At 36.9% G+C, this 24,888-nt stretch overlaps 2 protein-coding genes and 1 non-coding gene across 8 annotated transcripts in view; 2 read left to right on the top strand and 1 right to left on the bottom strand.

Annotated features, from left to right (window-relative positions):
• Nucleotides 1-24,888, bottom strand: part of LOC131160247 (chloroplastic group IIB intron splicing facilitator CRS2, chloroplastic) — a 45,245-nt gene that overhangs the window by 6,960 nt on the left and 13,397 nt on the right. For all 6 annotated transcript variants that reach the window (XM_058115720.1, XM_058115702.1, XM_058115711.1 and 3 more), the window contains exons 3-7: nt 13,390-13,594; nt 13,059-13,143; nt 12,864-12,931; nt 5,712-5,762; nt 5,553-5,626 (exon numbers count right to left, since the gene is read on the bottom strand). In XM_058115720.1, coding sequence (XP_057971703.1) covers nt 5,553-5,626; nt 5,712-5,762; nt 12,864-12,931; nt 13,059-13,143; nt 13,390-13,590 — 479 coding nt within the window. In that variant the 5' untranslated portion in view covers nt 13,591-13,594. The remainder of the gene's footprint in view (nt 1-5,552; nt 5,627-5,711; nt 5,763-12,863; nt 12,932-13,058; nt 13,144-13,389; nt 13,595-24,888) is intronic.
• The window catches only part of LOC131160239 (disease resistance protein RPM1-like), a 47,763-nt gene that overhangs the window by 20,877 nt on the left and 1,998 nt on the right, over nt 1-24,888 (top strand). The window lies entirely within an intron of this gene.
• Nucleotides 24,557-24,712, top strand: LOC131147273 (5.8S ribosomal RNA). Its single transcript, XR_009134666.1, has one exon. It is a non-coding gene; the product is annotated as a 5.8S ribosomal RNA (ribosomal RNA).

The following is a 24,888-nucleotide window of genomic DNA, read 5'->3' as shown; positions in this document are numbered from 1 at the left end:
GCCTAATGAGCATGCTAAGGAGTGATCATTTGATGTGGGTTGTGGTTTGTTAGATTAGCCTTTGACATATCTAAGGGTCCCTTAGGGGGTAAATCTTGGATCTATGAATTTTTTAAATCTGATTGTAGAAAGGTTGGCGAAGCATTTAGATGGTTGGAAGGGGGCTCTTTACTCTTTAACTCTCTTGGAAGTAGAATCACTCTTATCGAGGGTTATCTGCCTAGCTTCCTGTTGTATTACTTGTCTATTTTTAAGATTCTTGCGAGGATTGCTAGTAAGATTGAGAAAATCATGAGAGATTTCCTATGTTCTGCAGTTGGGGTCATAGAGACCATTGGTGATCTCGAATGTGGTGTGTAGGTCAAAATTAGAGGTTGGGTCTTGGAAAATTAGTATCTGAAAATAGAGCTCTGTTAGCTAAATGCCTCTTGCATTTTCCCCGAGAGGTTTCTTCCCTTTGGCATAGAGTCACTAGAAGCAAGTTTGGGTTGGGTGAGAATGGGAGGGAGACCAACATTAGATTTCGATGTTCTTCGGAGAGTCCGTGGAGATCTATTTCTTAGATTTATCCTTTATTCATTCCTCACACTAAGTCTGTGGTGGGTAGGAGTTCTCTGGGATTTGTATTTGGAAAGATCTTTGGCTGGGACAATAAAGACTGAGTTGGAAACTGATAGCTATTGTTTTCAGACACTGAGAACAAACAAAGGATGGCCAAAGAAGCAGCTTCATCACAATAATGGTAGAATCCAAATTCCCCCCACCATTAACACCTAAAACATGCAAACAAGAATGAAAATTAAAACAGAAAAATTAAAAAATTAAAAAATTAAAAAATAAAAATAAAAATACAGATACTTGACAAGCAAATGGGATTTGGGTAGGCAGACTACCCAATCCCATTATATATCATTACAGTCTTGAATTATATCTTCTTTAAGATATGTGTCCATGGTAGGACCGCTCAAGTGTCAACTGTCTTCCAGCTTTCCTTGACCATTAATTGAAGATGGCTACAAATCATTCAGTTTGGATTAAATTAGAGTTTTAACTCATGGATCAGGTACATTGTTGTAATTTGTCATCCGCCACTTTCTATTGAATTAGAAAGTATTTCATTTTTAATACTTTGCCTCCATAAAATAATTAATAGGTGAAATATTTACAAAAAAATGAGAGCTTTACAAAGCTTCGATTCAAGTGTACCATTCTGCTTTTTACAGTCTTTCCTTGTAGGATTGCTTAAGGTTTATAGTTTATGGCCATTGGATTATGCATTTGTTTCTATGTTAACGTGGCAGCAGCTGCATGATTGTGGATGCTGAACGACTTGTTCCCTTCTTGCTCTTGGGATAATCAATAGATCTAATAAACCAAAAGTGCACATCCAAGTTTTGACACAAAATCTCTTTAGGCACTGATTGGGGAACTCTAAGCAATGGCTTTCTCCAATATTAATTATTAACATGCGCAATGCATGCACACTTTCTTTTTCTTTGTTTACATAATTATATTGCAACAAAGCATTGCATTTTAAGCGCATTAATGAGGTTTTTCTTCAGCTATACAAGATTTTCGGCCAAACTGAATAACACATGCCAAGAAAACTAGTAGACTAAATAAAAATTAAGAATTTTAATAAACTGATAATAAATTTACAGGTGAGGCTGAAACTTCTATTACTCATTAAACCATGTTAGGCACAAGTATAATAAGAAGAATTAGGTGTGTGTGTGTGTGTATGTGTGTGTGTGCGCGCGCGCGCGTGTGTGTGTTTGGGGGGGTGTAGGAGGGGAAACCATCTTATAACCTTCTTCTAAGTAGTTAAAATATATAAAGGGGAAAATTGGGGAAAGAATATTACTACAAAAAAAACTCTTCAATTCGATGCAAAAACCACATCTCCCATAATCATGCCATCAGATTGCGCCAGTCTTACTAAACATCCAAAAAGCTCACTCTTTGAAATGCCCATAACCAACACACTACAACGATGCCATGTAGACTTTTCCCAAAACAGTATACCGTTCAACTTCTTCCCTCAAAAGATACGTGTGTTACATTCCAACCATAACCCCCACAATATAGAAAAAAGATAATTCAAAAAAAAAAAAAAACTCACATTTCCATAACAAACACCCTATCCTTTCTCCTTCCAAAACCTACAATTGGCATAGCCAAAAAAGTGCTCCACCAATTTTAAACAGTTCCAACATTCTCCCAAAACACCAGCTAACTTGTTCCACACACTCCAAGCAAAATCACTGTTAAAGCTTGATATGCATTGCTGGTCCACAACCTAACAGCTTAAACTTTTAGGGTGAAGTTGTAATCTAACATAGTATCAGGGCTGGTTGTCAGGAGGTGCTGGGTTCTAGTCTTGTTGCCCATGTTTATTGTTTGGTGTTTAAAAAATTATTTTATTCCCTGTAATGGGAATTATTTATCATTCGTTTCTCTCCACATGATGTCAGGCTGCACATGTGGGGGAGTGTTAAGAGCTTGTGTTAAAATCCCAATCCCAAGTATTATTGTAAATAATATGCAAATTAGGAAAGTGGGTAAATATGGGGGATTTGATATTATTCAGTAAGGGAACTGTTTCCTTGCTTAGAATAGGTAATCGTATCATATATTGGGATGTACATATGAACAAATTTATGAAAAAAGATTCAAAGCTTCTGCTTACAGCTTGATATATATTGTTGGCCCACAACCTAACAACTTAAGCTTTTAGATAAAGTGGTAATATAACAATCACAATGGAAAAAGAGATGAAATGTTGTTTCCAAATTATTATAACAAAGCACAAACATCTAGAGAAAACACCCTTAATGGTCTCATAATCTGCAATAAGTTATTGGTATGATTCTATTGACCAAGAACAATAATCCATTCCCAAAGAGATAAGACAATTATTCAACAAATTCAACAAGGATGGCACCTCATCCAACTCCCTATCATTAATAGATCTCCTATAATGAAAATTCCAAGAAGCCAAAGCACTACTCGAATCAATAGAAGCTTGAGAAGAAGATTGACAGTCATCTTTGGTAATAAGTTGGATTCTAGCATATGCTTCATTCATGAGTGGTATGGATTCACTGACAAGAATTTGATCACGAATGGATTGAAGACTCCACCGAAAAAAAAAAAAAATACACTTGGAAGCCAAAAACCCTGCCCTTTGCCTCTTAATCATCTCAATGTCAGAACTAACTGGTTGACAGATGTTGAGTTCCTCCCACATACCCTTCAAAGTGCTATACTACTCACTAATGGACCTACCTTCTTGGTCATGTTTGAAGAACTTCTCATATAGGTCAAAAACACAGAGTTTGATTTTTTTATCTGGTGATAAGCTTGCACAAAGATCATCTCATACGGCCTCGGCTGTTCTATGAAACATTATGCTCGCAGCAACTCGTGGCACCATATTATTCCACAACCACACAAGCAATATGTCATTCTCTTTCATCCAATCTTCATAATCCTTGTAGTCCGGAGATGGAGGAGAATGCAACAAATACATGAACTTCCCTTTCGCATTAATATACACACGCACAGCCTGAGACCACAACAGGTAGCAGGAGGATCCAGCAGTTTGATGGCTGTGATCTGTACATTAACAATATCAGCTGAAGCTCTCTCTGTAGAGGCCATCAAAAAACCAGTATAGGGAATGAATAACACATCAACCTTGCAAAATCAGGCGACACACACAGGCATAAAACAGTACTCCAAATCTTAAAAGTTCCAGAAACTTAAGCAGGAAGCCGCAACCACAAAACTAAAGTTACAATATCCTAGGAAGAATCATAGGCATTAATAGTCTCTCACCAATCCTGTTGAGCTTTGACCACACAGAGCAGAGAAGACCACACTTTTGACTGCACAGAACAGGGCAGACGACAATGAAGCACCACAGACACTTAAAACAGTCGTGCGGACACTCCAAAACCACCAGACAGCAGCTAAAGCATAGGCAGGCATGAAAACAGCAGCTAGAACATCATAACAGTATCATCACTGGACCAGCAGTCAGAGAAAACATCAAGGCAACAACAGCAGCCAGCACGAAACAGTAGGGTGCTGTCTTTACATGAGCATATTACCATGAGCCACACAACACCCACAAGAGTGACTTATGGATGAGAAGAGGAGAGAAAAAACTTTAAATGACTCTCAAACCAGAAAAAAAAATCTCTTACTTTAAAGGTTGACAAGGTAGAGAAAAGAAAAAGGGAGAGGAAGAGAGGGCTGTGCTAGGTCAGATTAATGGCATTCAGAGAAACTGCTCTGATACCATGCTGTAAATCTGAAATAAATTGAAGAACCATAGAGAAAATACAGAACTCACGATTAAAGATGAAGAGAGGATGAGAAGAAGGAAAAAAGAACAATCTGCAGTTTTTCCTGGAACCTTTTGTAGAGCTCCAGGCCTGCCTCTTATATATTAATAAGAATAAAAAGATTTAAGGACAAAAATAACCCCACTCACACAACTTATTACTAAAATAAAATATTTCCTTCCAACAAATTTTAATTAAAAATTTACTATAGAATGAATAATTTAATTCCAAAAATCCAATTCAGATATTAATGTACTACAGTAATAGGTTACCACAACAATTGAAAACTATAAAACCTGGTTTTAATTTTTGCCAAAACCAACATCAAAAACAGAAAACTAGCAATGTAAACACACTCTCATAACCTGTTTCTTCACTTTATAGCAATGAAAAGTAGAAACAGAAACAGAAAAGGAAGATATTTAGAATACTAAACAGCCCCTATCTAAGCCTTGTGTTTGTTTTCAACCATTTCCATCAGCTTCAGAACTAGACTTTGAAGATCATTATTTCCATTCTATTTTTCTCTTTCCAGCTAACAAACACCCAAAATGAACATATTTAAAAGTTATTCAGCTTTTGAGAACTTAAAAATATAGTCAACAAAGAGTATAATCCTGTAATTTAACTGACATTATTTGTTAGTAGCTACATTCCTTTCTATTACGAAACACCATTTTTAATGTTGCTCACCTATTTTCAATAAACATCCTAATCAAACCAGGGGGATAAAAGCTTAACGTGAATCATCAAATTTATATAGCATGACCAATTGTTGGGAGGAGCAACCAAGTTCATCCCTACTTCAGATATTGAGACCAGGCTCGAACTCAAGCCTACTCTTGGATTGTTTATTATGCCAATGAACAACAAATTCAAATTCCAGTCCTGATTATACAAATCAACATTTTATGCAACGAAGTTCCACTATAACATCCATGACATCTGGCTGGTCGAAACACTCAAATCTCTATTTAGAGATAACTTTGTGCTTGAGTTAAAAGGATGTATGAATTAGTAGTCCACCAATAAAATCAACATTAAAATGAAAAATAAGACACCTTCTAGTACAGAGATTGGAGCAAACTGAACACAGAGACATGACAAATTGAAATTGATGATAAATACAAATTCAAGAAACCTATACGACCAAACAAGGTACATAGAAACTTTGTTCAAGCAATTATTAGGGAAACATACCCATTATGATGACCATGCCCTCCTTTGGGCTGAAGCCTCAAAACACCATTCGGTAAGCTCATCTCATCATAAACCTACACAATGATGTCTTAAAAACATGCAAAAAACCATGCCAACATGTTCTCAAAATTTTCTAGTTATGCCAAAAAGTATGAGTACCAGCAAGATATGACGCAAGGGTACTTGATAATATGCAGCAAGTGGTCCAACCTAGAAAATAATGAAAAGCAAATAAACGTGAGAGATAGACAATATCAATCTTAAACAGGTCAACAATTAGATATGACAAAATCCAACTAAAGACAAGGTAAAGAAACTAGAAACAGCTAGAGGTTTACTTAAAAATATACAAAAACATTGAAAATCCTGACATTTCTCTCAGTTCGCAAAGTTTAAGGAATAGCATATGCTGCACAAGTCCATAATGCTACCCCTTTTTACAACTAGAAACAGCTAGAGGTTTACTTAAAAATATATAAAAACATTGAAAATCCTGACATTTCTCTCAGTACGCAAAGTTTAATGAATAGCATATGCTGCACAAGTCCATAATGCTACCCCTTTTTACTTTTCTCAAAACCTCAAAACCGCACCAGCAAGAATTCAACCAAATTTTTTGGAGCTACCTAAGTTTCACCAAAAATAGAGTAAAGGGTAGACCAAAGTTGTCTCACCGCCCAACAATGTAGAAAAAGATGTGCATTAATCTCGTTAGATTCTAAGCCCATCATAAAAATATAAGAGCTGACAGCCTTATAGGGTCTCCTTACTTGTAACAAGCCATTTTTATTAATCCTGCTAAGAGTCAAAAGTCCAAATGAAAGCCTTGCTGCTTAAACAGAACCTTAGCCTTACAAATGACATTATTCAAAGGAAAAGAACAAGGGGTTCAAGGTATCAATAAATGATGAAAGAAAGATTTCAAAGAAAAAGAGCTCAAGAATCCCCTACCTAAACCCTAGAATCACATGACACACCTCGACTAAGGAACAAAAGAATCCAAAACACTCAGCAAAGAGATAAGCTCATCAACATCTCTTATCAAGACACACAAAGAAGTGGAACACTCAAGAAAGAGGCCCCATCCAAAGAATAAACTGAAATAGGTTAGAGCAATCCAAGGATGATAAGCTAAAAAGACAAGGCACCAAAAACTCTAACAAAATCTTTCCCTCCCAAAGATCCTCCCAAAATCAAATTACTTACCATTACCTGCTTCAAACTGAGTGAGAGGAAAGAAAAAATGAGCACTCTAGGAAACGAGCTTCCAGGGGTGCCATGAGAAACAATGCAAGTCCGTCTAGAATCTCATCCATTGCAAAGAACACCATATTTATTTCTAATAACCTTCTGCATAGGGAATTAGTCTCTAAAGGGAACCTTCATAACCATTTTCCAATGAAGAAATGTTCTAAGAAACCACATTACCAAGCCCCAAATAACCTTCTGACCTAGGTCTTCTAACCACATCCGAACTAACAAGGTAATTCCTCTTACTAACCCCAGATTCACACAATACGTAGTGTCTCATAGGCCTCTCCAAAACACCCACTACACTTGCAGGAACTTAAAAAAAGGATGGAAAATATCTTGAGATATTAGAAAGAGATGAAATGAGACTTATACGACCATTTAAGGGCAAGTATGCCCTTTTCCAACCCACCAATCCCCTACTTACTCTCTCTACTGCCAAATCTCAAAAAGAAACTGAAGTAGGATTACCTACTAAGCCCTAAAGAAAGACCAAACTAAGACAAAAGCCAAGTCACAGAGTTACAATTAACTAACGCATTGAAACCCTCTGTAACTCCATCAGGCATGATCCAAATTAATACCAACCACCCCACTTGGAGTCATGCTGATCTTCAATACCGAAATCTTAAAAAAATTTAACAAACAAAGAACTTTATAAAATTTTTCAACATTATGGAATTTTTTAACATTATCCTCAACCACCCCACTTGGAGACATGCTGATTGTTCTTAATAAGTCAATAATAATAAACTCTTGAAGATCAAGAGACCTTTGAAGGCCTTATCTCCAGATGTTTGTGTGCTATGTTATTTGAATTCTGAAACGGCACCTCATTTATTTTTACACTTTGATTATTCTTGAAGAATCTGGAATAAATTATTTGGCATGATGGGAGAATCTTGGGTCTGCCCAGCATTGGTGAAGGAATTTTCGTCTATTTCTTTTGAGGTGTTTGGTAGAAGAAAGGAGAGGCTTGCATTATGGAAATGCAGTATTTTTGCATTGTGGGGACTATGGTTAAGAGCATAATGCACATATTTTTTCAGGGAGAAAATTGAATTGGCAGCTGGTCCGGGAGAAGGTTCATTAGCTGGCCTCTTTTTGTTGTATTGGCTTTGGTTGCTTTAAGGGAGTTAGTTTTCTGGAGGTTCAGCGAGAATGGAGGAATCCTTAGCTCTGGCTTTTTTTTTCAGTTTTTTTTTTTTTTATTAGTTTACTTTTTTCTGGATTATTCCAGAATTTTGACAGGAGAAGTCTTTTTCTTCTTTTTCTAAATTCTTATCTTATCAATAAATTATTTTTTTTTTTTTTGTTATCAAAAAAAGGAAAAAAATTAAAAATTAAAAATTAAAAAAAAAAAAGGTGTGAATGCAAACTAAGGGTGAGACACCTCCACCTACTCCCTGCCAACTATTAAGCCTCTAGCTACCCCAGGATCTGAGCACAGTAATCAACCTACTTAAGTTAAACAATAAAGGAGAAAGGGGATCCCCTTGCCTCAAACACTAGAAATCCTTAAACCACTCTGTAGGCAGTCCACACACAACTACAGCCATATTAGTGAAGGAAAAGCAACCTTTTATCCAATTCCTCTAAACTAATCCAAAACCCTTCTTACCCAACACCTTATCTAAAAAACTCCAGCTAATGTAAAACAAGAAGCAAGGCAATGAACAGACCCTCATTCGAGGCTCATAAAGGAGAACTGAATTAAGAAATTATTTGATTTCAGACCATTAGATTTAAGAGTAATTAATTAGGTTATGTTTATTAATGGGTCGGTTTGTATTGTGTTTATGTGTGTTTTAGGGGTTCATTTGTAATTTCTTGTATCTTTAAGGGTTTACATGTAACTTCTTCTAATTTAGTCTTTCGTATAATTAGGGTGTAAAAGCCATGTAAAAGGTAATTTTTCATGAAATTGAATTGAAAGTGAAGGTTTCATTCCTCCGCAGTGTATCTCCTTCCTCTTCCTTCTTCCTTCTTATTTTTCTTCCCCTTTCCTCTCTATTTCTCCCAAATTCTCACTCATCTGTAATTACTTGATGCTGCTACAGCATCACGAGATCACCATGTCATAGGGTTTTTCAAAATCCAATTTAGGAATGGCACTCCTACCACCACCACCACCACCTCCTTCAAAAACACCCAATTTCACATCCTCAACCACCTCATTAGCTACCAACAGCATCTAAATCTTTTCTTTAATGAAAGCAGATTAAGCCAACTTCGCCACATCCCCTAAAACCCCTCGGAGCCTTTTTTGAAAAAACCTATGTTAAACTTTTCAAAGGGCTAGTAGCCTTCTCACCCTCCAAGAATGCTCCTTCTTAGGAATAAGGGCAATAAAGGTAGAATTCACACAATTGCCTGCCATCCCATCACAATGGAACTGATTAAAAAAATTACAATATCCTCTTGCATGACCTCTCAACTATCCTGGAAAAAAAAAAAAAGGCAATTCTAAAATCATCGTGTCCTGGTGTGCTTTCCTTATTCATCTCCAACACCATCCCTATAACTTTCTCAACATCAAAGTCCTTTCTAACCAAAGAGCTTTATATCCCACAATTGCCTGTGGAATCCCTCTTTCATCAATCTACGCTGACTGTCCCTAATAGATATGTCTCTATAAAAATATGTAATTACTTGATTTGCTTCTGATCTCTCACAACACAACTAGAATCTAATTCCCCCGCTTTAATAAAACTTTTACTTTGCCCCCCATTAGCCAGCCTATGAAACAACTTTGAGTCGCAATCCCCCTCCTTAACCCATTTAATCATCAACCTTTGTTGCCAATCACTGTTTAATCTTAGTTTAGGTGATCTACTTAGATGTGTAGTAGGAGAAAAGCAAGGCAAATGGGACTTAGTACTACCTTTTAACAAGTTTTCTTATAACACTTACATGAATAGGTCAAAAGATAAATGTCTTTTTTGAGTATTTATTTGGTTACAAACCGCATGCACCCATTGATTTTGTTCCTTTACCACAAGAAGCCCATAGTCTAGAGCCTGCCAAGTATTTTGTTCGTCACATGCATGAGTTGCACGTTGAGGTTAGAACATGAGTAATGTAGAAAATTCCAGTTTACGTACATCATAGAGCTAAAGAATTTAATGCGGGTGATAGTCTCATGTTTGCATTAGACTTGAAAGCTAAGCCAGAAATTCTTTTAAGAAGTTCCATGCCCATGCCATTGGCCCTTTATCCACCGCTTAAGAAACCTTGATTTTCCTCCCTTCATCAGTCTAGTTTTCAAAGTCGAGGATTTGGCAGCTCATTGAGGCACTTTTGAGCCCCACCTACTACTTTGTCATCTAGCGCTCATTCTGTAATTCCTCAAGCTCCTCCCTTATCTCAACCACATATGGCAAACTTGTGTGTTCTGCTTAGGATAATTTTTCACGGTATGTGGTTCAATGAAGAGGTGTCCCTACTTTGCATACTACATGGCTTACTAAGGATGCTTTTCACAATTGCTCCTAAGTTGTTACCATTGTTTTAAATAAATAAATAAATAACAGTAGCTATCTATGTAAAGGCAATGGCTGTGAGTCTTGCGACTGGTTGCATTGTACCAGTCACAAACATTGCACACTTTATGTAATGGATAACGAACACTGCATCCATAAATTCTTTTTTTGAATTAGCTAACTTGTTAAGAAACATATAGACTCACATGTTTCAATCCCAGAATACTACATATTAATGCTTTATATGATTTGTTTTACTAAATTTTAATCAATTTAAATGCAACATATGCTACAAGCATTGGATTTCAATTGCTTTTGTCGCCATTGGTGACAAGAAGCATGTATTTGCTACTTTTCACTACTTTATTGATTATAACTGAAGTTTGAACTATAAAATGAGAAATATAAAGAAACAAAAAATATAGAAAGTTCATACACCAAACAAGAACACCACATCCATAAATTCTTTTTTTGAATTAGCTAATTTGTTAAGAAACATATAGACTCACATGTTTCGATCCTAGAATACTACATATTAATGCTTTATATGATTTGTTTCACTAAATTTTAATCTATTTAAATGCAACATATGCTACAAGCATTGGATTTCAATTGCTTTAGTCGTCATTGGTGACAAGAAGCATGTTTTGCTACTTTTCACTACTTTATTGATTATAACTGGAGTTTGAACTATGAAATGAGAAATATAAAGAAACATAAAATATAGAATGTTCATACACCAAACAAGAACAAAAATGGAAAGCAATAGAATTATAGAGCATATTTTTGTCCCAAATTAGGTGTAAGAAGGACATAAAAAATGAAAGAACTTACAAGATGCAAACATGTTATTTTAATGAGAGAAAAACTTAGGTTTATCTGAATGCAAGTTATTAAATAAATACCAACTAAATTCCGAAAAGAAAATAAATTCAAAAATGAATTTTTTTTTTTTTTTTTAAATTATCAACTAAAATAAACCATCTTAAATTTGAGTTCTAAGCGCAAAAAAAAGGGCTCAAAAGCCTATTCTAGTCATTCACAATCTGTCTAATAATGTAACGGCCTATAACAATGTAATGATACCATAACAAACCACATCGTCTGATGTAGTTGTGAATTGAAGGACTTTTGAGATAGCACCATGAAATGTTCTTGGAAGGCATCAATGCAGTTATGCACCAAATTTTAAATCTATGGCCGTTACACACTCCAACTCATGTACTGTCCCAAATTCGTTGTACAAAAGACGCAAAATGAAAGAATTTACAACATGCAGATATGTAATTTTAATGAGAGAAAAACTTAGGTTTATCTGAATGCTAGTTATTAAACAAATACAATTAAATGTCAAAAAGAATAAATCCAAAAAGGAATTTTTAAATATATATATATATTACCAACTAAAATAGACCATCTTAAAATTGAGTTCTAAGTTTCGATGAAGGGAAAATAGCGAAAAAAAATGCAAAAAAAAAAAAGGATTCAAAAGCCTATTCTAGTCATTCACAACCATTCTAATAATGTAACGGCGTATAACAACGTTATGATACCATAACAAACCGTATCATCTAATATAGCTGTGAATTGAAGGACCTTTGAGGTAGCACCACATAATGTTCTTGGAAGACATCAATAAAGTTATGCACCAATTTGTAAATCTATGGTTGTCCCACTATCCAAATCAAGTACACTTCAGCCAGGAAAGTGTGACATAGGATTGCCTTCATCATTTAGGAAGCCTATTTGGCTTACTTAGAACAATATGATGGTGTAGATTTAGAACAATAGACATGAATTAGACCTTCTGCTGTGTAATTTGATGTTATGTTGAGCTAAAAGATGCAAAACCCAGTGCACAAAGCTCTCACACAATATTGAGGATCTAAGGAGGGCATGATTTACACAACATTGCCTCCACAATTAGACACATTGTTATGTTGGGACTGCTTTGTAATATGTGTTTTAGTTAATTGTATATAAAAGATAGTGATCAATTTGAATTCAAAAACTAGATTTCTCTTCCTTCTACCTCTATGTAGCTGTACAGCCCTTCCCTCTTTCTTCTTCTTCTTCTTCTTCCTTCTTCCTTCTTCTTTCTTCCTTCTTCCTTCTTCCTTCTTCCTTCTTTCTTCTTGTCTTCCATCTCTTCTGTCTCTCTCCCTTATTGCTCTCTCTTTCCCTGTTCTCTCCTATTGTTCTACATTACATAGTCATGGTTGGGACTACTCTTACCAGTTACCACTAAGCTAGCCCTTCGCTTCTCCAATGTTGCTTGAAATGACTCCAGTTTTACAGTATCGTCCTTTTTTTTTCTTTTTTTACAGCCACACTGTTCAATGAAACTATAATGTCCTTATCCATGATGATAGATTTCCACACTTAAAACACTTTCACAACATTAGGCAACTTGCCAACAGTAACATGGACAAAGAACCAATCAAGTCCCCTAGATTTTCAAATTCTTCCAGCTATAAACATCCAATTATGGAAAAAAATTTCCAATTTCCCCAGGTATAAAAGCATTCTTGCAACAACAACAAAGAACATAATAGCTGAATGAAAGATGACAACAAACCGATTCCCCACTGAAATTCATGTAAGCCTGAGGTTTCACCAACAAAACCGGTATCTCTCCAATGGAACCTGCACTGATTACACAAAGAATCTAAACAAATATCAAGCTCAAAGTGAAGGTTAAAAAGGGGAAAACATAGTAAACAACAATAAAAACCATTAGGATATGGAGTAATGAAACACAATTAAAATGCACCTATGCCAATTAAGGCCTTGGACTGTATTGTGTTCAAAAGAATGCCTTCTTTTTGAGATATTTGATCGATCATTTCAAAACCAACCTGATAAAAAATTAAAAAAATAAATAAATAAAAAGTCTCACAAAATTACTAACATGATGATTAACACCACAAAAAAAAAAAAAAAAAAAACAAAAAAACAAAAAAAAAAAAACAAAGAAAAAACACATGCGCGCGCACACATATTTCTCCATATAACAAAAGAATCCAAATACAATAATCAAAGCAAATTAAGCAAACAAATGAGATGAGATTTGAAATTCAGCATTTTCAAATGTGTTTGATTACATTATGCCTAGTTCCATGGTACTTGTTTCCAGGGTTTCCCAACCCAACAATTAGCCAGGGAGTATACTCCACTTTAACCCCATTTGCAGCAGGCAATGAAGCAGCTACATGAAGCCTTGCTGGAACTAAATGCTTTCGATGAAATTGTGGGCTTCTTGGGTAGGATATGCTTGTTTTAGTGGCACTGACTGCATGCAACATCACCCTATAGAAAGAGTTCACAATTATCAGAAATAGTTAGCAGTCATGGCTTGAAAAAGCAAACAATTAAGAAACTCAACAGGAAGCCCAGCAGCCATAGAGAGAGAGAGATCAGTAAATATGTCTCAATAGAATGTAGAAAGATCCAATTCAAAGACAGACAAGCAGAATATGACAAGATATTGAAAGTGTAGAGATTGTGAGGTGTTTGGAAAAATTAAATTCTAATTACCAAATCAACAACTCAACCCTGTGAACAAGTAGTGATTATGATTTTAATCTCTCGACACTAAACCCTGCAAATTTTAGGTAACTAGAGTGCTGAAAGGTCTGGGATTTTAGGGAGTGTGGTTTGAGAGGCCTCCCCTGGTAAAAGCTACTCTTGCTTGGTCTGTGGGTGGGCTGCAGCAGTCACTACTAGTCTTGATAGTTTGTTCTGCAGTGAGTGCGAGGGCGATTTCTCTCTCTCTCAAACTGTCCTTCCTAGGCCTTCGTTGATCATTTTCCAGCTTTTCTGCAACCTAGTAAGGTTTCATGGGGTCCTAATCCCTTTAGATTTGAAAATACGTAGTTGGATCATGATACCTTTCAGTCGTTGGTGAGGAACACATGAGTAGAGGAAGTGGAGAGTGGATGAAAAGGGTTTAGGTTTATAAGGAGATTGAAGTAATTGAAGGAAAAGTTGATGGAGTAGAATAGGGAAGTGTGTAAAGATATTAGGATAAGAAAGACCAATATTTTGGTGAGTTGCATTTGTTAGATAGAAAGGAAGAGGATGTTAATCCCTCATAGAGTAGGATGTGAAAAGAGTCATTTTGAAGAATGAGTTGGAAGATTTTATTTTTAAGTGAGAAGATGGAGATAAAAACTAAGTAAAATGGGTTAAATATGGCAACTGTACTTTTAGATTCTTCCATAGGCTAGTAAATGGGAAATGAGGAAGATTTTCATTAGGAATTGGATGTGGGAAGGGGAGAGACTATACCTAATCCTTGTCAGATTGCCTCGGAGAGTTCTAACCTATATTCTAAGGAGGATGCCTATAGACTGATGATTGAGGGATTAGAGTTGAATCCCATCCCTAGAGATGGGATGTCTTGGTTGGAGAGACCTTTTGAGGAGGAAAGGAGGAGCTAAGGGAAAAAAGGCTCTGGAGCTAAATGGTTTAATATGGCCCTCTTCCAATATTGTTTGGAAGTGATTAAGGGAGATTTGTTTAAAGTATTTAATGAATTTAAAGGGGTTGGGATTTTGAGCAAGAGTATTAACACTACATTCATTACTTTGGAGCCAAAGAAGAGTAGATCTATCAATATTGTAGATTGCAAACCTGTAAGTCTTCTTTCTTGTGTGTGTATAAGAATATCACAAAAGTATAAGCTAATAGGTTGAGTGCATTGCTTGTTAGGACCATTTCTAGAGCTCAAAGTGCAGTTATGGAGGGTAAATAGATAGAGGATGTTATTTTGGTAGCAAACAAGATAGAGGATATTCGGAGGAGAAAGAAGAAGGGTTTCATTTTCAAATTGGATCTTAAGAAAGCATATAACAAAGTTAGCTGGAGTTTCCATGTGAAGAAGGGGTTTGATGAGAGATGGCGTCAATGGATGAGGAGTTGCATGTCAAATGTATTATTTTTTGTTACAATAAATGGCAACCAAAGTCCTATTTTAGTGCCTCAATGGGTATTAGACAAGGTAACCCACTCTCCCCTTTTTGTTTTTTCAGTGGCTAATGTTTTGAGTGGGATGGTGGATGGGGCAGTTCAGTTTGCTGACACCATTTTCTTTTTAAATGGTCCTTCTTTTAGGAGTATTTTGGGTCTTCTCGATATTTTTGAGAGGGTGGTTTTTGGGCTTAAAATTAACATGGGAAAGAGTAGTTTAGCTGCTATTTATGCTCCTGCTTAAGCAAGCTACGGAGTGGTACTTTGTTGTGGGCTGTGGTTTGTTAGATTGGCCTTTGTCATATCTAGGGTTCCCTTTTGGAGGGGGGGAGGTCCCATATTTGTGAATTTGTGAAATTCATTAATGGAAAGGGTGGCAAAGTGTCTAGGTGGTTGGAAGGACGCTCTTTTCACTCTTGGAGGTAGAATCACTATTATCAAGGCTCGTCTATCTAGTAACTGTGGTATTACTCATCTATCTTGAAGATTCCACTACAGATTGCTAGTAATATTGAGAAAATTATGGGAGATTTCTTATGGCCCGGGGTAGGGGAAAATAGGGATCACTTGTTGAGTAGTGATGTTGTGTGTAGGTCAAAATTGTAGAGTATTCCCATTTCCTTTGTTATCTCTACCACACCCAATTGAGTGGATGTTTATACAATTATACTACTGTATTGGGTCTACAATAGCCATTGATGCCCATGTTGTTATCTCTACCACACCCAATTGAGTGGATGTTTATACAATTATACTACTGTATTGGGTCTACAATAGCCATTGATGCCCATGTTGTTGACAATGGCTGTTGATTGCTTTTGTTTAAAGCTAATGCAATAACATATTTGTGTTTACATGCATTACCTATATTTTCATTCTTGAAGCATGTTCTCCGGGAGTTGTTGGTTATGTTGCTGTCACACCTAGCAGTGCTTCTACAATCCTACTCAATGTGTGTTTGTTTGCAAGGCTTTTTTCCTAGTGAATTGCATTGCATTTTGTCGGTTTGTGGTTAAGTGTACATGATGATGTGTGAGTGGCTATTGGTTTGTGTGGGTTTGTTGGCTCTTTGCTTGTGCTAAGAACTATACTCATGCATTCCTTTTCATTGTTGCTTCAAGTGAATTGCTTGCTTGGGCAAAATATCGATTCTTGTTTTGCCTACCTAAATTGAAGGAATTATCAATTGATGTTGAAGAAAATATCAATTGATGCCTCCAATTTAGCTATACGCCTCTTCTTAGGGGTGCACGGTGAACCTAAAAGCAACCTCTGCAATCCATGCATATGCCTCACTTGTGTGTCTTATGCTCATGGTTTGTTCGGGTTCTATTGCTCGAGCTCTCGGATATAGGACCTTGTGCAGGGATGGGGTTTACACTCCAATGTGCCCTTAACCAAGTGCTTATCACTTGATGTAAATACATGATGACGACATTTGCTTTGATTGCCTTTTAGGCTCATACGGTGTCGGTATCAATAAGGAATGCTACCTGGTTGATCCTGCCAGTTGTCATATGCTTGTCTCAAAGATAAAGTCATGTCTGTGTAAGTATGAACTAATTCAAACTGTGAAATTGCGCATAACTCATTAAATCAATTATAGTTTGTTTGACGGTATTTGCTACTTAGATAACCGTAGTAATTCTAGAGCTAATACGTGCAACAAACCTCGACTTCTAGAAGGGATACATTTATTAGATAAAAGGTCGACGCAAACTTTGCCTGTTATTCTAATGATTCATGATAACTCGACAAATCGCACGGCCTTGGTGTCGGCGACGCATCATTCAAATTTCTGCCCTATCAACTTTCGATGGCAAGATAGTGGCCTACTATGGTGGTGACGGGTGACAGAGAATTAGGGTTCGACTTCGAAGAGGGAGCCTAAGAAACAGATACCACATCCAAGGAAGACAACAAACACGCAAATAACCCAATCCTGACATGGGGAGGCAATGGCAATAAATAATAATACCGGCCGCTATGAGTCTAGTAAATTAGAATGAATAAAATCTAAATCCCTTAACTAGGATCTATTGGAAAGCGAGCCTGATGCCAGCAGCCGCGGTAATTCCAACTCCAATAGCATATATTTAAGTTGTTCCAATTAAAAAACTCATTGTTGGACCTTCGGTTGGGTCAACCAGTCCGCCTTTTGGTGTGCACCGATCATCCCGTCCCTTTTACCAAAGATGCGCTCCTGGCCTTAATTGGCCGGTTTGTCCCTCCGATGTCGTTACTTTGAAGAAATTGGAGTGCTCAAAGTAAGTCTACGCTCTGGATACATTAGCATAGGATAACATCATAAGATTTTATTCCTATTCTATTGGCCTTCGGGATCGGAGTAATGATTAATAGGACAATCAAGGGCATTCGTATTTCATAACTAAAGATAAAATTCTTGGATTTATGAAAGGCGAACAACTGCAAAAGCATTTTTTTTTTTTTTTTTTTTTTTTACTAAAAGAGGACGGCACCTCCATTTATTTATTAATAAACCCTCACTTTTGGCGGAGGAATACCGTGGTTACAAGATAAGCAAAAGGGATATTATAGAAAAATAAAATAAAACCTTCCCAGAAACAACACCAGCAACCAACCAAATCAGGACAACAAAACTAACCAAATCTAACAAAGAAGATAGAGACACAAAAACAACCACAAACAAATCAAAAATCACCAAACAAAACTCGAGAGTTGAAACTAACGACGAACAGAAGTGAGACCCCACCTATCCATCCGAAGAATACCTTTCAGATAATGTGGTAGAGAGTGTTGTTCTTCGTAAATTATATTGTTTCCCATTTCTTCTTCTTTAACAAGAAAATCAGCAATATAGAGAAGGCTCTATTGTCTTCCCTATATTGATGTGTCACCATGACGTTCACTTCTAGGTCCACCACGAGCCCCTCTCAAAAATCTCAAAGATACCACAAAGTACATCTACCTTTCCGAAGTCAATCAACTACAATTCGCGAGTCACTTTCAATAGTCACATTAAAATAAGGCAATTGTTTGCACAATCAACTACAAAAGCATTTGCCAAGAATGTTTTCATTAATCAAGAACAAAAGATTTTTTGGGGGGGGGGGGGGCTCAAAGATGATCAAATACCGTTCTAGTCTCAACCATAAACAATGTCAACCAAAAATCAACGGATGTTGCTTATAGGACTCCACTGGCACCTTATGAGAAATCAAAGTTTTTGAATCACTAGGAGAAGTATGGTCGCAAGTTGAAACATAAAGGAATTGATGGAACGGTACCACCAGGAGTGAGGCCTGCAGCTTAATTTGACTCAATATAGGGAAACTTACAAGGTCCAAACATAGTAAAGATTGACAGATTGAGAGCTCTTTTATTTTTTTAATGAGTTGTGGTGCATGGTTATTCTTAGTTGGTGGAGCAATTTTTCTAGTTAATTCCGTTAACGAACAAGACCTCAGCCTACTAACTAGTTATATGGAGGTGACCCTTCACGGCCAACTTCTTAAAGGATCTATGGCCAATTAGGCCACGAAATTTTGAAGCAATAATAGGTTTGTGATGCCCTTAGATATTCTGGGCCGCACGTGCACTGCACTGATGTATTCAACGAGTTTATAGCCTTGGCCGATGGGCCCAAGTAATCTTTGAAATTTCATTATAATGGAGATAGATCATTGTAATTGTTAGTCTTTAACAAGGAATTCCTAATAAGCACGAGTCAACTCACGTTGACTACGCCCTCGCCATTTATACACACCACCCATCGCTCCTACCGATTTAATGGTCCGATGAAGTGTTCGGATTGCGGCAACATGGATGGTTCACTGCCGGTAATGTCACAAGAAGTCCACGGAACCTTATCATTTAGAGATAGGAGAAGTGGTAAGACTCGTAACAAGGTTTCTGTAGGTGAACCTGTGGAAGGTGTTGTTTTGTTGTCCCACATTGGTAGAATACTTACACCTTAGTATAAAATGTTGTTTTGAATTTTTTATATTATTTGTCCCACATTGGAGAGAAGTGTTTTTTAGACTTAAGGTTGAAGCTATATAAAGAGCTCAACTTTTCATTTGTAAAACACACCTCCAAGTTGTACTTTATCAAGAAGTAGTGGATTGATCATCGGCGCCCGAGGACGTAGGTAATTCTATACCGAACCTCGTAAATTTCTTGTCTTCTTCCTTTTATTGCTTTATTATTAATTTCTGCATTGCTTTAATTTTCTTTTATATTCAATAGCAATAGTTGTAGTATTGGTGTTTGGCATAAGTGGGGTGCCCAACACAACAATTGGTATCAGAGCTTGGTTGAATAGTGTTGATATGGAGGTGTTCCTCTGTTAGGATCCTTGATTTCACGTTTGATGCCTAAAAAAGACCTTGTCTAAGCGAGTGCTCAGAGACCATTGCGGCTCAGTCGCTCCCTGGAGGTCGGCCTGGTCAAAGTGGAATTTCATAGGATAAAACACAGTAGACACAGTTGGTACGTACTATTCATCCTAGGCCTTTTACTTTGTTGGTTGCTATTGAATATATAGAAGATGGCAGAAACTAGTGCAGCAGTAGAAGAAACTCTGTCCACACGAACTCCAACCCCTTCGGCTTCAACATCATCATCGAAGACGATAGCTAATGCTCGGTTTGAGGTGGAGAAATTTGATGGTACCAATAATTTTGGTATGTGGCAATGTGAGGTGATCGACATCTTATATCAACAAGAACTAGATATTGCTTTGGATGATAAACCGGTAGATATCGTTGACAGAGATTGGGAAAAGATCAATCGTTAGGCATGTGGTACGATTCGTCTGTGTCTCGCCAAAAATCAAAAATATTGTGTTATGAGGGAGACATCTGCAAAGAAATTGTGGAAGACATTAGAAGATACATTTATGACCAAGAGTCTAGAAAATCGGCCCTATTTGAAAAAGAAATTGTTTCTCTTCCAATATCAACCAGGTATTTCGATTAATGACCACATAAATGCTTTCAATAAAATTTTGGTCGATTTGTTAAATTTGGATGAAAAGGTGAAAATGAGGATAAAGCCATATTATTACTGAATTCTCTCCCTGATGAGTATGAACATTTAACCACCACTTTATTGTATGGGAAAGATAAAGTTACTTATGATGCTGTTTGTACTGCATTGATTAGTACTGAATGCAGAAAGAAGGATCAGAGGGTCCATAAGGAAACAGCAGAAGCACTAACAATAAGGGAACATTCTCAGAGTCATATGCCTGGAAGGAAGAGTAAATCTCAGGGGAGGAGTAAATCTCGTGGGAGACCTGCTAAAGATGAATGCACCTTTTGTCGTGAGAGAGGGCATTGGAAGAAAGATTGCCCTAAATTACAGCAGAAGAATAAGGGCAAAGCACATTCTAATGCCAATATAGCCAATGATGATGGAAGTGAGTCAGATTTTTCTCTTGTTGGAATATCTTCGCCACATTATTTTGGTGAGTGGATTTTAGATTCTGGTTATTCCTATCACATGTGTCCCAATAGGGAATGATTTTCTAATTTTGAAGAATTAAATGGTGGGGTTGTTTTTATGGGAAATGATAATACTTGTAAAACAACTGGAATAGGATCAATACAGTTGAAATGTCAAGATGGAACTATTAAGACCTTGACTGATGTTAGGTATGTTTCAAGCCTAAAGTAGAATCTGATTTCATTGGGTGCCTTAGAATCTAAAGGGTTCACTATCACTTTGAAAGATGGAACCTTAAAGATTAAATCAGATGCCCTGGTGGTGATGAAAGGAATAAGGAAAAATAACTTGTATTATTTACAAGGTAGTACAGTTATTGGTTCAACAGCTGTTGTTTCTAAGAAAGATGCAGGTTCAGATACAACCAAGTTATGGCATATGCGATTAGCACATGCAGGAGAAAAATCTTTGCAACAATTAGTTAAGCGAGGTTTGTTAAAAGGTGCAAAGGTGTGCAAACTTGAATTTTGTGAGCATTGCATTGTGAGAAAACAAACTAGAGTGAAATTTGGCATAGCAATCCACCAGACTGAAGGTATTTTAGACTACATCCATACAGATGTATGGGAACCCACAAAAACGGCTTCGTTGGGTGGTATGCATTATTTTGTCACTTTTGTTGATGATTTTTCTAGAAGAGTTTGGGTGTATTCTATGAAGCATAAAAACGTAGTGTGTGATATTTTCCTTAAGTGGAAAAAATTAGTTGAAACTCAAACTGGCAAAAAGATTAAACGGCTCAAATCAGATAATGGTGGTGAATACACAAGTGACCCGTTTATGAAGGTATGTCAGGATGAAGGTATTGCTCGACACTTCACAGTTCGAAATACACCACAGCAGAATGGGGTGACAGAGCATATGAATTGGACTTTGCTGGAGAAAGTTCGATGTATGTTGTCTAATGCTGGGTTAGACAAAAGGTTTTGGGCTGAGACTGTTAAATATGCGTGTCATCTCATCAATCGTCTACCATCATCTGCAATAGGAGGAAAAACACCTTATGAGGTATGGTTTGGAAAGGCGGCTAGTGATTATGATTCTTTACATGTATTTGGTACTATGGCTTATTATCATGTCAAAGAATCTAAGTTGGACCCAAGAGCCAAGAAAGCAATATTCTTGGGGATAAGTGCAGGAAGGATACCGTCTTTGGTGTCTAAAGACGAAAAAAATGATTTTAAGTAGAAATGTAACTTTTGATGAACTTGCGATGATGAAGAAAACAATACATAAGGAGTCACGAGTTGAAGAGAAGACCAGTGGTACTCAACAGCAGGTGGAGGTTGAGACAATTTTGGGAAACCCAGTGAGAAATGAAACTACACAAGTTAACTCTCCAGTTACGGTGGGGAATAGTGTACAAGAAGAGGAGATTTCAATTCGAGAATCTTCACAACAATAAGAATCAATTGTTTCTCAAAGGCCAAGACGAGAAATTCGAAAACCTACTCGGTATACTGATATGGTGGCCTATGCACTTCTAGTTGTGGATGATAATGTTCCTTACACTTCCAAAGAAGCAATGAGGAACTCTGAATCAGACAAGTGGAAAAAAGCAATGGATGAAGAAATGCAGTCTCTTCATCAGAATCAGACTTGGGAGCTAGCCCAGCTACCTAAGGGTAAGAAAGCAATTGGTTGTAAATGGGTTTATGTAAAGAAAGAAGGATTTCCAAATGCAAATAATGTTCGCTTCAAAGCTAGATTGGTAGCTAAGGGCTACGCACAGAAGGAAGGCATTGATTATAATGAGGTATTTTCTCCAGTTGTTAAACATTCTTCCATTCGAATTTTGTTGGCTTTGGTAGCACAATTTGATCTTGAACTAGTTCAACTCGATGTAAAAACTGCATTTTTATATGGTGATTAGGAAAAGGAAATCTATATGACTCAGCCAGGTGGATTTCAAGTTGCTGGAAAAGAAAATTGGGTATGTAAACTGGGCAAATCATTGTATGGTTTAAAACAGTCTCCAAAACAGTGGTACAAACGATTTCATCAGTTTATGATGGGTCAGAAGTACATAAGAAATAAACATGATCATTGTGTTTATTTTCGCAGACTACAAAATAGATCTTTTATATATTTACTCTTGTATGTTGATGATATGTTGATAGCTTCAAAGAATAGGGAATAAATCAACAAGTTGAAAAGTCAGTTAAATCAAGAGTTTGAGATGAAAGATCTTGGTGAAGCAAAGAAGATACTTGGCATGGAGATTCGCAGAGATAGAATGAAAGGAAGAGTTAGTTTGTCTCAGAAGCAGTATTTGAAGAAGGTAGTACAGTTGTTTTGGCATGTCTGAGCAGTCAAAACCAGTAAGCACTCCTCTTGCTCCTCATTTCAAACTTAGTGCTACTTTATCTCCTAAATCAGATGAGGAACGTAAGTATATGTCACAGGTTCCTTATGCAAGTACTGTTGGTAGTCTGATGTATGCAATGGTTTGTACTAGACCTGATATTTCACAAGTTGTTAGTATGGTGAGCAAGTATATGCATGATCCGGGTAAAGGACATTGGCAAGCTGTGAAATGGATTTTGAGATATATTATGAATACGATTGATATTGGTATAGTATTTGAGAAAAATAATACTATTGATCAACGTGTTTTTAGATATGTGGATTCGGATTTTGCAGGTGATTTGGATAAACATCGATCAACTACTAGATATATTTTTACATTTGCTAATGGTCCAGTGAGTTGGAGGTCTACCTTACAGTCTACCATTACTTTGTCTACAACAGAAGCAGAGTACATGGTAGCTTCAGAGACTGTTAAGGAAGCTATTTGGTTGCAGGGTTTACTTGAAAATTTGGGAGTTGTTCAAAAACACATGGTTATATTCTGTGATAGCTAGAGTGCTATTCACTTGGCAAAGAACCAAGTCTACCATGCACAAATGAAACACATCGATGTTCGGTTTCATTTTATGCGGGATATTATTGATGGAGGCAAGATACTTCTTCAGAAGATTGCTACAACTGAAAATCCCGCAGATATGTTGACCAAGATTGTGACAACAATCAAGTTCAAACATTGTTTGAACTTGATCAATATCCTGCAAATCTGAGTATTTTTGGAAGGCGCCGATGATGTGGAACTCTAGAAAATGTTGGTGATTGAAAATTTTGTTGAATTTATCGTCAAGGTGGAGATTTGTTGTTTTGTTGTCCCACATTGGTAGAATACTTACACCTTAGTATAAAAGGTTGTTTTGAATTTTTTATATTATTTGTCCCACATTGGAGAGAAGTGTTTTTTAGACTTGAAGTTGAAGCTATATAAAGAGCTCAACTTTTCATTTGTAAAACACACCTCCAAGTTGTACTTTGTCAAGAAGTAGTGGATTGATCATCGGCGCCCGAGGACGTAAGTAATTCTATACCGAACCTCGTAAATTTCTTATCTTCTTCCTTTTATTGCTTTATTATTAGTTTCTGCATTGCTTTAATTTTCTTTTATATTCAATAGCAATAGTTGTAGTATTGGTATTTGGCATAAGTGGGGTGTCCGGCACAACAGAAGGATCATTGTCAAAACTTGTTAAAGAATGACCCACAAACATATTATTTACATAATGGTGATTGTCATGTGCTCACCCCACCTTCGTCGGTTTAAACATTGCAACACATGTGCTCCCCATTCTTGTATTGAGTGCGAAATCATGTTTGTGTGCATGCTCATTTCAATGAGTCTCACAATAACCCTGGCACAACCTACGCCAAGGAATTGAAATGAAAGAACATTCTCCTGTTGCCTTGTCTGCAGCATGCAATGGGATGTGTTTGATTTTGAACCATAACGACTCTCGACAATGGATATCTCGGCTTTCGCATCGATAAAGAATGCAACAAAATGCGATACTTGGTGTCCATTGCAGAATCCCATGAATCGCCGAGTCTTTGAATGCAAGCTGTGCCCGAAGCCATTCAGTCGAGGGCACGTCAACCTGGGTGTCACATGATGGGTCACCCCAAACCCTCTCCCATAAAATATTGTTAGGAGTGGGATACTGAGGGGTGACCTCCCACGCACTTAGTTGTGGGCGGTTGGTTGAAAATATAAGTTCTAGACGACACATTGTATGGCAATTAGTGGTTGTTAGACCTATCCATTGTGTCATGCTCCGTCATTT

This window comes from Malania oleifera, chromosome 1 (genome assembly GCF_029873635.1).
Source record: "Malania oleifera isolate guangnan ecotype guangnan chromosome 1, ASM2987363v1, whole genome shotgun sequence".
In the NCBI taxonomy this organism is placed as follows: domain Eukaryota; kingdom Viridiplantae; phylum Streptophyta; class Magnoliopsida; order Santalales; family Ximeniaceae; genus Malania; species Malania oleifera.
The sequence above is the reverse complement of the archived record's forward strand: the minus strand, read 5'-3'. Positions and strand labels throughout refer to the sequence as shown.